The sequence below is a fragment of the Phocoena sinus genome, chromosome 5 (assembly GCF_008692025.1).
Source record: "Phocoena sinus isolate mPhoSin1 chromosome 5, mPhoSin1.pri, whole genome shotgun sequence".
NCBI classification, from domain to species: Eukaryota; Metazoa; Chordata; class Mammalia; order Artiodactyla; family Phocoenidae; genus Phocoena; species Phocoena sinus.
Window position 1 is genome coordinate 53811275 of NC_045767.1, and position 17770 is coordinate 53829044.

The 17770-nt window shown below is 36.5% G+C and overlaps 1 protein-coding gene and 1 non-coding gene across 4 annotated transcripts in view; one reads left to right on the forward strand and one right to left on the reverse strand.

Moving 5' to 3' along the window:
- TBC1D19 (TBC1 domain family member 19) overlaps positions 1-17770 on the forward strand; it is a 156268-nt gene that overhangs the window by 67041 nt on the left and 71457 nt on the right. For 2 of the 3 annotated variants that reach the window (XM_032633641.1, XM_032633645.1), the window contains 3 exons: positions 1158-1221; positions 2393-2439; positions 6566-6676. In XM_032633641.1, coding sequence (XP_032489532.1) covers positions 1158-1221; positions 2393-2439; positions 6566-6676 — 222 coding nt within the window. The remainder of the gene's footprint in view (positions 1-1157; positions 1222-2392; positions 2440-6565; positions 6677-17770) is intronic. The other variant, XM_032633644.1, reaches the window with a different exon arrangement.
- On the reverse strand, positions 1600-1715 carry LOC116754852. Its single transcript, XR_004350183.1, has one exon. It is a non-coding gene; the product is annotated as a U5 spliceosomal RNA (small nuclear RNA).

Here is a 17770-nt window from a genome sequence, read left to right on the forward strand (position 1 = left end):
TTTTTTGATTGGAGTATAGTTGCTTTACAACGAAGTGAATCAGCTATTATGTATACATATATCCCCTCCCTCTTGGACCTCCCTCCCACCCATCTAAGTCACCACAGAGCACGGAAAGTACTTCTAACATTTAAGTATTTTTTTGTGAATCAAGTACTAGGAAGTATCATGAAATAACTGTCAGGCAGATTTATCTTTTTTTATTACTAGTATATCAGTTTGTTTTGAAACAAAAATCTGTGAAAGGCCAATTATGTGGATGTAGTTTATATAGGTTTCTATTATGTATGCCGTAGTGCTTTTTGTAATAAACCTATATCTTGAGAATAAATATAGACTCTGCAGTATAGGTGATTTGGAGATTTGTCTTATAAATACACTTTAAAGGTTTTAATTACCTTTAGTCTCCTTACTTGAATGATTTGTCATCTCTGCAGAACTATTTAGATCTAATACTCAACATTTATCTGTCACTCTGGGCTTTGAGAGGGGAGAGGTGAAAAAGGAGAGAAAAGCCACTTGAGAAATATTCTGGATTCTTTATAGCTGCTCATGAGTAGGAGAGAACGTTTCTCTTCACTTCATTCTCCAAACCTGCTATTTATTTCCTGCTGTTGGACAGGATATAGTGAATGTACTTTGGATAATATCCAAGCACAAGTCACTGAAGGCACCAGAAGGATGGTGTAAAAAAAAAAGATAAGTTTATATGAAAAACTGTCTAAATATGTAGTATTGTATAATATATTGTCTTTCATATAGGAAGATGGTGCTACTGATTCACAGTCACACTCTCTTGGCCAGTCCCCCTTGCAATGCATTTCTCAGATTGCTAGATGGGGTAAGAGATGTAGTATGTGGCTGAGGAGCAGTTTTTCTTTGTGAAATTTTACTAGCCAGCACAGATCATTTACCTTCTATTCTTGGACTCATTAGCACCACATTGTAACAGAGCCACTGAGACTACTGTATAATGTAATAGTTAAATAATGTAATTTAAGTGTAATTCCCTAAGAAGCTAACCATATGTAATGAAATTATTTTTTCTTGTGTTATGGTAGCTTATTTAAGCTTTTAGATAAGGTATTGATTCTTATTTTTCATCTTCATTGCTTAACTTCACAAAACAAAACCAATTTTAAAATTACCTTTTTTAGAGGCCAGTTGGAGAACAGAAAGAACTTCTCAATAAATGGAATGAAATGGGAACTGATGAGCCAGGTATATGTAAAACTCTTTTCAAAATGTGGTAGTGGGAAAAAAAAATTGCCTTCTTAATTGTGAATCCAAAATAACAATATTAACAATTTTTTTGGAAAGACAGCAACTTTCCCACTCCACTAATTTACTATCATCTGATTTTTTTTGTTTAAACTTCTACTTTGCAGTTTAAAATTCCTAACTTTGGTCAGTGTTCTCCATTATTTTGAGGATATTTAAATCAGTTATCTTTTTTTAAAGCAGCATTTGAAAACATTTTTATAAAAGGGTAAATTAAATCATTCAGTGGATTTCATAGACAAATCTTTTTCAAACTTTAATTACATTGAGATGTTAAAGATGGATTAAATGTGGAAAATTTTGGGGTTTTTTTTTACTAGCCCTACCAAAGCAAGGCCTCAAAAAATTTATTAAACACTCAGATTTGTTTCTCTCCACGAAAATCTTTAGTAAAAGGCAAGAGATTTATTTGATCTGAAGAGAAACCAGGGTATATGTGGAACAGTTTTAATACTTCTAAAATGTTTTTAAGAATTTATTTTGGTTCATTTTAATGTTTAAAATTGAGTCAATCAATTTTATAAACATATAATGAGTGAGAACTCTAACATTTACTATGATAAACAGATACATATATAAAATTGTTTAGGTAGACATGTACATAATTCCTCACCACTCCTTCTTAAAAGAAAGTTGAGGGGGGTGGGTACTGGGCAAGAAATTGTGCCATAATAAAGGGAGCAGTGTGTTATAGAAGTTCAAAAGGGAGAACAGTTCAATACAACTACAGGAATTCACTAAGAATGCATTGTTTGTATTCTAAGTACTTTGAGAATTCTCATATAGAATTCTCTATTCTCATATAGAACTTTCATATTATACTGACATTGTTTTTCAATTCAACTACAAATAATCTATTACAAATTTATCAAAGGGGGGACTCTTTATTTCTTCTAGAGTATGTCATCTAGGCTGTCAAGGGAAGGGACTACCTTTTTATTTTTATTGGCCCAATACTTAACACAATGTATGACAAATAACTGATATTCTGCAAATGTTTGAATTAATCTAGCTGCATAGCAACATATGAAAGAATCATTAAAATTTATTATTAATAAGAATTTTTATGTTATAATTGAAATTTTGTTTTAATCTATCTTATTAATTCTAGATTTAAGCCTTTTCAGGCCTGTTTATGCACCTAAGGATTTTCTCGAGGTAGGTTCTATTGGCTAAATATATATATATATATATATTAATGAGGTAAAAATGCAAAAGAAATGATGGTATAAAAATATCTCCAGGCAGAGGAATCACCATGTAAAAAGCCCCAGACCCACTGAAATGGTGGAATAACATGATTATATTATATTTGGAAATTGCTCTTGGAAAATACATTGGAGTGTGGAAAAATTAGAGGGAAGCAAATCAGGATGATTTGATTAAAAAATAGTGACTGTAAATCATGTAGCCTGCTTCCTGGCACATGTAGTTGCTCAGTGAATTGTTTCCTTTTTTATTTCCTTCCTGTTCTAGTAGTTCAGGCAAGGCATGATAAAGGTCTGAACTAAGAGAACAGCATTCAAAATGGAAAGAATTCAACAGACTTGAGAGATTTTAAGGAAGATTTGGGAACTGATTAGATCTAAGGAGCATGAGGAAAAAAAAAAAAAACAAAGATAACCTTTAAGTGTCTAGATTGGGTAATTGGGCAGAGGTAACTTGCCCTTGAGATAGAGAATACAGGAGGAGAAACAGGTCCATTAGTGAAGATGATGAGCTTAATTAAGTTTGAGAGGCATATTGAGCATTCAAGTGGAACTCTTCAGTAGGCAGTTACAACTCACTAGTTATTTTAATTCACCTCTATTTGATTACACTTTTTTTCTTGTACCTTACATGTAATCCATCAGCAAATCCTTTCAGCTTTACTTTGAAGTATATCCAGAATCCATCCACTTCTTACTAGGATCATTCCTATTTCACTGGTCCAAGCAGCCATCTCTTGTCTGGACTATTTCAGTAGCCTCTTAATTGCTCTTTCTGCTTCTAAGCTGCCCACCTAGAATCTGTCCTTTTGTTCTTAGCAGAGTTTCTAGAGGAAGACTTGTAAGTACAATTCTGAAGAAGCCACTCTTCTGGTATCCAGGTGCTTCCTATCTCCTTCTACTTAAAAACCAGTCATGACAGTGGCCTAAAATATCCTGCTTGGTCTGTTACCCCACCACCTCTCTGAGTTCATCTCCTATTACTTTTTCTCCTGATTTGTTCTACTCCAGCTATTTTAGCCTCCTTGCTTTACCTTGGCTTCCGCCCATTTGTGAGGGCCTTTTGCTCCTTCTTTTCTCTGCCTGCAGTGCTTTTCCCCCATATACTTGTGTGTACTTTCCCCTCACTCCTTATGTCTTTGCTTAAATGTCACATTCTCAACATAAAGAATATGGTCAATAATATTGGGTATTATATGGGTATAATATGGGTACAGATGGTTACTAGAGTTATTGTGGTGATCATTTCACAATGTATGCAAATGTCAAATCACTTTGTAGTACACCTGAAACTAACATAATATTGTACGTCAACTATATTTCAATTATTTTTTATTTCAATTAAAAAAATATTCATGGAAAAAATTCAAACACACAAAAAAATGTTGCCTTCTCAGCAAACTTTTCCCTGGCTCCCCTGGTTGGAACTCCTTATAGCCCTTTCCTACTTTGTTTTTCTCCATAGCATTTAGCATCATATAACATACTATTTTTCTGTTTGGCTTATTGCCTGCCTTATCCTATTAGATGGAAGTTTTGTTCACTGCTGCAACAATTACAGAGTCAAGTCAGATAATTGAAAAGGCTCAACAAGACTTCGCCCACAAGGATACACCCACATAAGGCTTTCTTTCAGCAAGAGAAAGAAAATACATGCAAATACAAAGAGATGGGAATTTCCAGACACATCTCCCCGGCCCCTTTCTCAGTTGCACAGGATGCACTTTGTCTTTGGGTTATGAATCTCCAAGGTACATGCAAGATACTTCGGTCTTGGGAGTCAAGGCACAAGTTTTCTGAGGGGTCTTTTATACCCCACTGGTAATTCAGATGTAAACCAGCAATCTGTACATTTTCAATAAACAATGTAAATAAACTGATATGGAGTTCCTCCAGGGGACATTAAATAGCACATTATAAATGACTAGTTAGTGCATTTTACCCCATCTTGGCCAAGGGTTGCTACTAGATGTCCAGGTAACCCTGAAGATAAGATAGAGCTACCATAAACCAGCTGCAGCTGCAAGCTGATCCTATCTTTAACTGTTCTCTCTCCAACAGGTTGAACAGTGCTTAGCACATCATGGCTCAGTAAACGTGTTGAGTGAATGAGTAAACGAATGATCAAATCTTTCACATTTTATATATTTTTTCTTTTCTGAACCTGTTGTCTCTGATACCAGTTTGCCAGCATAGAACATTGTTAGAAATTATTTCAGGCCTTTTAGAATTGTAAGCAGTATCTTTTTAACTTTAAAGAAAAATTACTTTGGTTTGAAACTGCCTTTATGGTGCTAGCATTATTTCTCTTAGCTTATTAAAGATTTCTCCCAAACTCTTTCCTTTTCTAGCACTTAAATTTCATGTAATTTTTTTATGGTTGTCTTTAACTGTTTTCTCCTTAATAATCATAGTGTTCTGTGGCCTTCAGGACTGTTGCTGAATTGATCCTTTTATTAGTCATGCTGAGATTCTTCTTTAACTCAAGCAAATTTTCTATAATCATTTCCTTAGTTATAGTTTCTGCTTTTCTAATATTTTCTCTTTTCTATTGCCCACATATTCATAGTTTCTTTTTCTTTTCAATTCTGTGTTTTTGAGTTTCCCATACAAGTATGATGCCTTATTTGTGTAATTAGACTAAAATTGTGTTATTCTATATTAGTCTGTATTTAACACTGTTGATTCTTTGCTAAATCTTCTTTTTTCTTTTTTTTTAAACAAATATCTTTGATATTTTTAGTTTCAATTTAGTGTTTGCAATTTTAGGAAACTCTTTTGGCCTTATAGCATATTCCATTTTATCAGCCATTAGTTATCAGTTTATGAATGCCTTCTTCAGATATGATAGTGTTTCTGTCATTATAATCTCCTTCCTTGGATTCTTGGTGGTTTCTTTCCCTCAACAGTTTCAATTTTTAAATATTTTTGAAATTATTATTATTCTCTCCCCAAAATGTGTGTTGTTAGAAAAATAAGAAAATATATGTAAGAAGAAAATTTAAAACAGAAATTACTCATAATGCCATCCTACAGCAATAAATACTACTATACTGTAACTTTTTAATTTAATAAACATATTGTGATATTAATTGAGGCATATTACACTGTATTTTGTACAAATTAAACATAATTTATTTAGGTAATTTCCTCTAATGGAATATTTAAATTGTCTCATGTTCTTCTGTTTTATAAGAGAACAGTACTGCCTTGATGTTTTTTTCTGCACTGTCTCTGCAAACAGCTTTAATTATTTCCATAATCATACTGATAGAAGTGAGATTCCTAGAGTAAAGGCTGTGCAAATATCTAAGTTTTTTTTTAATCTAGTTAATTTTGAAAAATATATAAATCCATCTTTCTTGTTAGCTTGGCCTCTGAAAAATTTTTTTTCCCTTTGGGTTTGGTTTATCGGCAAAACCTTATGATGTTATTCACTGTCTTTCTATAAACCTTGTCAGTATCTGTTTTTTTTTTTTTTTTTTTTTTTTTTTTTGCGGTACGCGGGCCTCTCACTGTTGTGGCCTCTCCCGTTGCGGAGCACAGGCTCCGGACGCGCAGGCTCAGCGGCCATGGCTCACGGGCCCAGCCGCTCCGCGGCACGTGGGATCCTCCCAGACCGGGGCACGAACCCGTGTCCCCTGCATCGGCAGGCGGACTCTCAACCACTGCGCCACCAGGGAAGCCCCAGTATCTGTTTTTTAAAAGAGTTAGAGTTGGTTCTAAAATTTTTCCTGGCAAATATTACAATCAAGCAATTTAAATTTTTCTGTCATTTTCCCTGGTAAAATATAATCAAACAATTCTTTTTACCATCAGAAAGTTTTTCTTTCTAACTAAATTTTTAATTTTTTCATTTTATATGGTAGATCATCTGTTGGAATATTAAATTAAAAACATATTTATAGTATTTTAACATTTTAATACAATTTTAGTTTTCAGAATGTAATTAAAGTATATGCATAACCCAGATAGTTTTTAATCTTGTGATATATACTAAGGTTATTACTACCAATTTTGTAAGTGTAAATAGTCAATAAAGAAACTAACCAATTATGTTGGATTTGTTTTTAAAGGTTTTAATTAATCTTCGCAACCCAAATTATGAAAATGGTGATTCTCATAGTTTCAGGACTCATTTGGGTTTAATCCAAGTTCCTCTCAAAGTAAAAGACATCCCTGAATTGGTAAGTATAGGCATTTAAAAATAAATTAACATATTTTAGAGGGGAACTATTAGAAATTTATTTTAGTGCAGCATATATCTAAAGCAGTAGGACAATCTGCTCATTAAATAAATGAATAAAATGAAAAGTTTCTTTTTTATTGTAAGTATGTTGTATAAAGAGTGAGTTGCTTTGCTAGTAGGATTAAAGATGAGCTTTCCTTGACCTATAAATGCTTTTGCTTATTTCTTATTTTAATAAACAGCATAGATTTATAAGACAGCTTGTTGGAATTTGCCTCATGTATGGCTGTAAAACTGATTGAAACAAATTATGAATTTTATAAAAATTTTTTTTAAAGAATGTACATTTCATTTAATTCACCCAACCTTTATTAAGCTCATGACATGGTGAGACACTGAGGGAGATAAAAGAACATAAGATGAGTTAAAGGCTGTCTTTGCTCTGGAGACTGTCACAATTTGATAAGGTCGTTAGTTTAAAAATAGAGTAATTATAGAAAGGTGGGAAGATTTCCTGATAAAGGAGTTAAGAAATTACCATCACTCCTTCTTTTGTTAATTACCCCAAAACGATAAGGAGCGCAGAAATGTAAATACTGTCTTTGGTGAAAGTAAGAAACAACTTGTAACTCTTTCAGCTCCAAATCTACCTTTTTTAAAGATTGAAGTATAGTTGATTTACAATATTGTATTAGTTTCAGGGGTACAGCAAAGTGACTCAGTTATACACACACACATATTCTTTTTCAGATTTTTTTCCATTATATGTTATTACAAGATATTGAATATAGTTCCCTGTGCTATAGGGTAAATCCTTGTTGTTTATCTATTTTATATATAGTAGTGTATATCTGTTAATCCCATACTCCTAATTTATCCCCCTTTGGTAACCATAAGTTTGTTTTCTATGTCTGTGAGTCTGTTTCTGTTTTGTAAATAAATTCATTTGTATTATTTTTTTAGATCCCACGTATAAGTGATATCATATAATATTTGTCTTTGGCTTACTTCACTTAGTATGATAATCTCTAGATCCATCTATATTGCTGCAAATGGTAATATTTCATTCTTTTTTATGGTAAGCAATATTCCATTTTATATATATATATATATATATATATATATATATATATATATACCATATCTTCTTTATATATTCATCTGTTGATGGTCACTTAGATTGCTTCCATATCTTGACTATTATAAATAGTGCTGCTATGAACATTGGAATGCAAATATATTTTCAAATTAGAGTTTTTGTCTTTTCCTGATATATGCCCAGGAGTGGGATTGCTAGATCATATGGTAACTCTATTTTTAGTTTTTTAAGGAACCTCCATACTGTTTTCCACAACAGGTGTACCAATTTACATTCCTACCAACAGTGTAGGAGGGTTCCCTTTTCTCCACACCCTCTGCAACATTTATTATTTATAGACTTTTTGATGATGACCATTCTGACCAGTGTGAAATGATACTTCATTGTAGTTTTGCAAATCTGCCTTTTTTGCTCTGTTTTATTATACTGGAGCTGGACCTTATAAACATTTCTTTTTTGCAAACTTGCTTGATGTTAGGCTTTGTCAATAGAGGATTCTGGAGAGACATTGCAAGACAATAGCAGGAGAAAGGGGCTTTCCATGTACAGAAGCCAGCAGATCAGCAAACAGAAGACCCAGTAGCACTCACCTTGGCAGCCCTCAGTCAACCAGCTCCAGTCTGTACTCTCTGGCAAGGCTTTTCTTCACCTCTGGTCTGCACATTCCTGTGGCAGGCATACCCTCTCCTTAAAAGTCTGAATCTCAGTCTTGAGGGCACTGGGGGACCCTTTCCTGAGTTCTTAGTTCCTTCTTGGTTTGCCCTCCTGCTTAGAAGTCATAGTTCCTTTCTGCATTTGCTAATTCTGTTTTTCCCTGTTCACATTTCTGGTATGGTTTCTATTTCTTGACGGGACTCTGACTGATACAAAAAGCCAGATGATTTTTCTCCCTTGAACTTTGGAAAGGATCAAGAATTGGAGATACCACATGTTATAGAGTCTCTGAGGAGACATAGGGCTGAAAGTGGAGATTGTGTAAAAGTCTGTATCAGGAAGGGTTAAGACCCCTGGACTCTAATCATCCTGCATATTCCGGTGACTCCTCCTCCCTCACAGAAGACCAGAGGTGTGTTAATCACTACAGAAACAGAATCAGAAAGGGTATAAACTCAGTGACCTCAGACATAGAGCTGAACAGGAATGAGGCACGGTATTGAAAACAGAGGAATTAAGTGAAAGTTGACCGAATCGTGAACTAATACCCTTGTCCCCTACCACTACCACTATGCCTGCCCAGTCTCTCCTTCTTCACCCTCCACCAACTTTAGAATGCCAGAGAAAAGGCTAACAGAGATTTGGAGAACCCTTACCGGGGGCAGGGGAAAAAAAAAAAAGAAAAATAGCTGGCTGCCTATAATTGCTTCACAGTGAAGTCCACCACACTCTGCCCAGTTCTTGCAGACAGAGCTTCCAGTCAGTCATTAATTGCCTCAACCCTAAATGTAACTGACCAGCCTAGGATCTCCAGATACTTGAAATCTTCCAATTTTAAAGGCATAGGTCAAAACTTAAACAAATAAACAAACAAAAAAAGAAGAAGAAGAAATAGCCAATTTAGGGAATGAGTGCTTATTATGACCACCAATAGTTATTTCAGGCTTGAATTTACATCTACATTCACAAGATACAATAGGCCAAAACCTGGTGCGAGGTTCATTTAGATTTGCAAAATGATACGGGACAGAAATATGTCAGTATATCACGTAGATGATATCACACGTGTCAGTATATCACGTAGATCTTTGTTGGAAGTCCTTGCAGCCAACCAGATGCTACTTCCTAGCCCCACAAGGAGTGCATGCAATTTGAAGTGCCAAGGCTACATAGGCACAGCATAGGAAAGTCTCATATGTGATAGGAACTATTTCTTATAATGCACATGACCATAGCTTCCAAGTCCTCTCAAGAGGCACACCAGGTAGCTAAGGCCTGTGTTTTCCATTATATTTTTATAGTCCACTTACAGTCCTCCATTTCAGATATAATTTACCAGTCAAGGGTCATATTTTTTGAGTAAATTATATTGCTTAGTAATATAGCTGGCTTTCCTCTCCACAGTTTTTTTGTGTGATCCAGTACATTTTCAGGTCAACAGTGCTGAGAGAAGGTGAACCCAAGGTTATCTTCACATGGACAAAAAGGTTAGCCTGTTGTTAACCATTTCTCCCCAATAGAAGATGTAAAGCAAACATTAATATTCTCAGAGAGAAGATATTACTCATTAAACAAGAATAGAATTTCATTAAAACAACAAAACAAAACATTAGAAAATGAAAAAAGAGCTTATAGGACTCAAAAATATGGTATGCCAAAAAAAAAAAAAAAAAATCAGTAGAAAGCCCAGGAAATGTCTATCAGAAAACAGAGCAAAAGCAAAAAAGCCAAAAGAGATGAAAAATAAAAAGGAAAAGGTATTTTTTTTAAATTAGAGGATCGATCCAGAAGGGCTAACACCTGACCAATAGGAGTCCTAGAAAGAGAAAACAGAGGTAAAGGAATTATTAAAAATTTTAAGAACGGAAAGACAGGAATCTTCATTGTGAAAAGGCCCACCCAGTACCCAATGCTGTGAATGAAAAAAGACCCAAAGCACCTGAATAGGAGAAGACTAAAAACTTTTTATGGAAGAAAAACAGAGTATATATAAAGTTTCAAGCATCTGACCGCTCAGCAGGAAGACTGGAAGCCAGAAGATTTTTAAGTAAAGCCTTTAAAAATCTGAATGAATTCAAGCCTAGAATTCTGTATGTAACCAACAGTCAATCAAATGAGAATTTGAAGTAGACATTTTCAGATGTATGTGATCTCAAATATTTACTCTTATTAAGGGAGCTATTGGCAGAAATGCTCCAAAACAAGATCAAAAACAAAAAGAGCAAAACAGAGGATCCAGGAAATGGGATTCCAACCTAAGAGAAGAACAATTTCCAAAATGACAGTGAAGAGAGGTTCCAGGACAAAGTTTGTGCAACAGGACCAGAGCAGAGTGATTCCAATTTGGAGCAGGAGGTTGGAGGGTTCCAGGATGAGTGCCTGCAAGAAAAACACCAAAAGTAAAGATGATCTGACAGGTTTAACCACATGCAAAATTGTATTGTGGAGGGTCTTTTCAGAGTTGTTAAAGGGTAGAGGAAGAGGTAAGTGATTACAGAAAATTGCATAAGTGAAAAAATGGTTTAATTATGGACTGTATGAAAAAAATACATATTTTAGGAAAGGAAACATATTTATAGCATACTCCTTGCCTCAGCAGTGAATAATTTTTAAATAGTAATAATAATGTAAAGTCTTAATATGGATTTAATCAAGAATTGATGTATACTTATAATGGAATGATGGAGGGAGGAAAAGAGAATGTACATGAGCTAAAAATCCTCATTTATCATAAAAAATCAGTAGATATTTGAAACTGATAAATTAAAAATAACAATATATACTTGTTACTTGAAATATGGGTGTAAATACCAGAAAAATTAGCTGAAATTGGGCTTCCCTGGTGGCACAGTGGTTGAGAGTCCGCCTGCCGATGCAGGGGACACAGGTTCGTGCCCTGGTCTGGGAAGATCCCACGTGCCACAGAGCAGCTGGGCCCGTGAGCCATGGCCGCTGAGCCTGCGTTCTGCAATGGGAGAGGCCACAACAGTGAGAGGCCCGCATACTGCAAAAAAAAAAAAAAAAGCTGAAAGTGGTTGTTCCTGAATAGTGGGCTAATTATGATTGCGTGTGTGTGTGTGTGTGTGTGTGTTGTGTATGTGTGTATTGGGGAGGAGTGCATAAATAGGGAACTGCTGTTTTGTTGTTGTTAAGTCTGTTAGCTGATTTGACTTCTGTTTATTGCCTGTAAAGATAGTATAGTGTGGTGGTTAGGTGATTAGATTCTGAAGCCAACTAACCTGGGTTTAAATTCTTGCTCTGCCACTCACCGGCTGTGTGACCTTGGGCAAGTTTTTCTTAACCTTGAGCTTTAGTTTTCTTATTTAATATATGGACAATAGTATCTTTTTTTTAAAATAAATGTATGTATTTTTTTTTTTTTTGGCTGCATTGGATCCTTGTTGCTGAGCGCAGACTTTCTCTAGTTGTGGCGAGCAGGGGCTACTCTTCGTTGCGGTGCGCAGGCTTCTCATTGAGGTGGCTTCTCTTGTTGCGGAGCACGGGCTCTAGGTGCGCAGGCTTCAGTAGTTGTGTCTTGCAGGCTCTAGAGCACAGGCTCAGTAGTTGTGGCGCATGGCCTTAGTTGCTCTGTGGCATGTGGGATCTTCCAGACCAGGGCTCAAACCCATGTCCTCTGCATTGGCAGGTGGGTTCTTAACCACTGTGCCACCAGGGAAGCCCTGGACAATAGTATCTCATAGAAGTGTTGTGCAGATCAGTAAGTTAAGATATAAGTTATGAGTTGAATTGTGTCCCCCCCAAAAGATATGTTGAATCTTGACATCCAGTACCTGTAAATGTGACCTCATTTGCAAATAGGGCCTTTGCAGATGCACTGAAATTAAGATGATGTCTTACTGGAGTAGGGTAGGCCCAAAATCCAATATGACTGGTGTCCTTATAAGAAGAGGAGAAGAGACACAGAAGAGAGACACACAAGGAGAATGTCATATGACAGGCAGAGACTGGAGTGTTGCATCTATAAGCCAAGGAACACCAGAGATTGCCAGCAATACCAGAAGCTAAGAGAAAGGCATGGAACAGATTCTCCCCTAGAGCCTTCAGGGAGAGCATGTTAATATCTTGATTTTGGACTTCTAGCCTCCAGAACCGTGAGAATGAGTTTCTGTTGTTTAAAGCTAACCAGTTAGTGGTACTTTTTGTACCACTGGCAACCCTAGGAAACTTATATATAAATATAAAGCATATAGATGGTCCTTGGAAAGTAGTAAGCAGTATATAACTATTAAACATTACTACTACAACTTTCATTAAAAAATAATTTTTAAGAAGTTATTTTTAAAAGATGTTAGAAGCCCTATTAGTAGCAGTTTATACAAAGTGATATGGCTGTACAGAAGAGGAAGTGGCAGATTCTTTTCCTAGAGGTGGGGGAGGTCTTCTCAGAGGTACTGCCATTTGAAATAGTTTGAAGGAGTTTGCTAGATAAAGAAACAGGGAAAGGATAATGTATGAAAATGTTTGGCATGTGCATAAGTGGGGCTAATTATGCCTCTGTCTGTCTGAGGGGACCTGGAGCTGGTGTGGATTCATTCTTAGCTATTGGGGAACCAAAAGCCTGTGGCAACTTTTTAAAAAATTGTAACTATACCTAATGTCTGCAGGCATGAGGGATAGTTGTCCCCATGTTTCCTGAACGATGTAAACTGGTGATAGTGATTCTGACCTGATGATGCATGGTTTATCTGTAACCCTGGTCTGTCTGTGTGAATACTGAACTTAGTGAGACTCAGTGAGTCTCATATGATGCCTCAATAGATGGCCCTCAAACCTAGTTCATGCCTCAATAGATGGCCCTCAAACCTAGTTCTAGGGTTAGACTTACCCATATCAAAAGGGTCCCACGCAGCCTGGAGGTAGCCTTGGAGGGCAGAGGATCAGCACAGGGAGCCTGCTGAATTCCCAGGCCTGTTTCCTGCCCTCCACGGCCCCCCGCCACCCGCCTCGGCCACATTGGTCTTTGGGGGCATAAGAGGGAGGCTGGGGAGATCAGGAGAGGCAGGCGGGAGGGGCCCTCCCAGACCCGAAGAGCAGAAGAGGAGAGGAGAGGAGGGCGTTTGCCCCACCCACTCAAGCCAGGAAGCCTGCTGGGATCCCAGGTGAGGTCACCTGCCCTCTGAGACCAGGGAAAGGGCACACCTGGGCCCCTTCTGTTCCTTGAGCCTAAGCCCCATGCCCCACAGCCCCCAGGGCCTTTTCCAGCCTTGTGGGTCCTAAGTATAGTCCCCGCCCACTGCCCAAACCTCACCCTTGCTTAGGCCCCGCATTCCACAGCCAAGGCCTTTCCCCCCCTTTTTTTAAAATTTTCCCTTCTCCTTTTTTTTACTATTGTGGTACTGATGTATCTTTTGGTTGTTGATTCATCTATATTTTTATTTTTGTATTCTTTCTAACATATCGTAATTTCCTAGTCTAATTTTACTTTTTGCTACCCCATGCAGCTTGCGGGATCTTGGTTCACGGGCCAGGGGTCGAACCGAAGCTCCTGCAGTGGGAGGTCCGAGTCTGAACCACTGGACTAACAGAGAACCTCAGACCCCAGGGAATACTCATGGGAGTGAGGTCTCACAGAGTTCCTCATCTCAGCACCAAGACCCAGCTCTACCCAATAGCCTACAAACTCCAGTGTTGGAAGCCTCAGGCCAAACAACCAGTAAGACAGGAACACAATCTCACTCATTAAAAAAAAAGAAAATGATGAGACAACAAAAATATATGTCACAATGAAGGAGCAAGGTAAAAACATACAAGACCAAATAAACGAAGAGGAAATAGGCAATCTACCTGAAACGGAATTCAGAGTAATGATAGTAAAGGTGATCCACAATCTCGGAAATAGAAATGGAAGCGTGGATTGAGAAAATACAAGAAAAGTTTAATAGAGATCTAGAAAAATTAAAGAACAAACAAACAGAGATGAACAACACAATAACTGAAATGAAAAATACACTAGAAGGAATCAATAATGGAATAACTGAAGTAGAAGAACGAACAAGTGAGCTGGAAGACAAAATGGTGGAAATAACTACTGAGGAGCAGAATAAAGAAAAAAAATAATTGAAGACAATCTCAGAGACCTCTGGGACAACACTAAATGAACCAACATTCAAATTATAGGGGTCCCTGAAGAAGAAGAGAGAAAGGAAGGGTCTGAGAAAATATTTGAAGAGATTATACTTGAAAACTTCCCTAACATGGGAAAGGAAATATTCACCCAAGTCCAGGAAGCACAGAGAGTCCCATTCAGGATAAACCCTAGGAAAAACACAATGAGACACATATTAATCAAACTAGCAAAAATTAAGTTCAAAGAAAAGATATTAAAAGCAGCAAGGGCAAAACAAAATATAACCTACAAAGGAATCCCCGTAAGGTTATCAACTGAGTTTTCAGCAGAAACACTGCAAGACAAAAGGGAGTGGCAGGATACACTTAAACTGATGAAAGAGAAAAACCTACAACCAAGATTACTCTAGCCAGCAAATATCTCATTCAGATTGGATGGAGAAGTCAAAAGCTTTTCAGACAAGCAAAAGCTAAGAGAATTCAGCACCATCAAACCAACTTTACAACAAATGTTAAAGAAACTTCTCTAGGCAGGAAACACAATAGAAGAAAAAGACCCACAAAAACAAACCCAAAACAATTAAGAAAATGGTAATAAGAACATACGTATCGATAATAACTGAATGTAAATGGATTAAATGCCCCAACCAAAAGACACAGACTGACTGAATGGATACAAAAACAAGACCCATATATATGCTGCCTACACGACACCCACTTCAGACCTAGGGACACATACAGACAAAGTGAAGGGATGGAAAAAGATATTCCGTGAAAATGGAAATCAAAAGAAAGCTCAAGTAGCAATACTCATATCAGATAGAATAGACTCTAAAATAAAGACTGTTACAAGAGATAAGGAGGGACACTACATAATGATCAAAGGATCAATCCAAGAAGAAGATATAACAATTATAAATGTTTATGCACCCAGCATAGGAGCACCTCAGTACATAAGGCAAATGCTAACAACCATGAAAGGAGAAATCGACAATAACACAATAATAGTAGGGGACTTTAACATCCCACTTACACCAATGGACAGGTCACCCAAACAGAAAATAAATAAAGAAACATAAGCTTTAAATAACACAATAGACCACATAGATTTAATTGATATTTATAGACCATTCCACCCCAAAGTGGCAGAATACACTTTCTTCTCAAGTGCACACGGAACATTCTCCAGGATAGATCACATCTTGGGTCACAAATCAAGCCTCGGAAAATTTAAGAAAATTGAAATTGTATCCAACATCTTTTCTGACCACAACACTATGAGATTGGAAATCAATTACAGGAAAGAAACTGTAAAATCACAAATACATAGAGGCTAAAGAGTGTACTACTAAATAACCAAGAGATCACTGAAGAAATCAAAGAAGAAATTAGAAAATACATAGAAACAAATGACAGTGAAAACATGATGACCCAAAACCTATGGGACACAGCAAAAGCATTTCTATGAAGGAAGTTTATAGCAATTCAATCTCACCTCAAGAAATAAGAAAAATCTCAAGTAAACAATCTAACCCTACACTTACAACAACTAGAGAAAGAAGAACAAAGAAAATCCAAAGTCAGTAGAAGGAAAGAAATCATAAAGATCAACAAAGAAATAAATGAAGTAGAAATGAAGAAAACAACAGCAAAGATCAGTAAAACTAAAAGCTGGTTTTTGAGAAGATAAACAAAATTTATAAACCCTTAGCCAGACTCATCAAGAAAATAAGGGAGAAGACGCAAATCAATAAATTTAGAAATGAGAAAGGAGAAATCACAACTGACACTGCAGAAAAACAAAGGATTATAAGAGACTACTGCAAACAACTATATGCCAATAAAATGGGCAACCATGAAGAAATGGACAAATTCTTGGAAAGGTACAATTTTCTAAGACTGAACCAGGAAGAATTAGAAAATATAAGCAGACCTATCACAAGTAATGAAATTGAAACCATAATTAAAATTCTCCCAACAAACAAAAGTCCAGGACCAGATGGCTTCACAGAAGAATTCTATCAAACATTTAGAGAAGAGCTGACACCGATCCTTCTCAAAATCTTCCAAAAAATTGCAGAGGGAGAAACATTCCCAAATTCATTCTACGAAGCCACCATCACCCTGATACCAAAACCAGAAAAAGATATCAGAAAAAAATGAAAATTATAGACCAGTATCACTGATGGAAATAGATGCAAAAATCCTCAACAAAATACTAGCAAACAGAATCCAACAGCACATTACAAGGATTGTACACCATGATAAGTGGGATTTATCCCAGGGATACAAGGATTCTTCAATATACGCAAATCAATCAATGTGATACACCACATTAACAAATTTAAGAATAAAGATCATATGCTCATCTCAATAGATGCAGAAAAAGCTTTTGACAAAATTCAACACCCATCTATGATAAAAACTCTCCAGAAAATGGGCAGAGAGGGAACCTACCTCAACATAATAAAGGCCGTATATGACAAACCCACAGCAAATAGCATACTCAATGGTGAAAAACTGAAAGCATTTCCACTAAGATCAGGAACAAGACAAGGATGTCCACTCTCGCCACTGTTATTCAACATAGTTTTGGAAGTCTTAGCCACAACAATCAGAGAAGGAAAAGAAATAAAGGGAATCCAAATCGGAAAAGAAGAAGTAAAACTGTCACTGTTTGCAGATGACATGATACTATATGTAGAAAATCCTAAAGATGCCACCAGAAAACTTCTAGAGCTCATCGATGAATTTGGTAAGGTTGCAGGATACAAAATTCATGCACAGAAATCTCTGGCATTCCTATACACCAACAACAAAAAAATCGGAAAGAAAAATTAAGGAAACACTGCCATTTACCACAGCAACAAAAAGAAAAAATTACCTAGGAATAAACCTGCCTAGGGAGGCGAAAGACTTGTACTCAGAAAACTGTAAAACACTGATGAAGGGAGTCAAAGATGACATAAACAGATGGAGAAATATACCATGTTCTTGGGTTGGAAGAAGCAGTACTCTGAAAATGACTGTACTACCCAAAACAATCTACAGATTCAGTGCAGTGCATATCAAACTACCAATGGCATTCTTCACAGAATTAGAACAAAAAGTTTTACAATTCATATGGAAACAAAAAAGACCCCAAAGAGCCAAAGCAATCTTGAGAAAGAAAAACAGAGTTGGAGGAATCAGGCTCCCTGACTTTAAACAATACCACAAAGCTACAGTAGTCAAGACAGTATGGTACTGGAA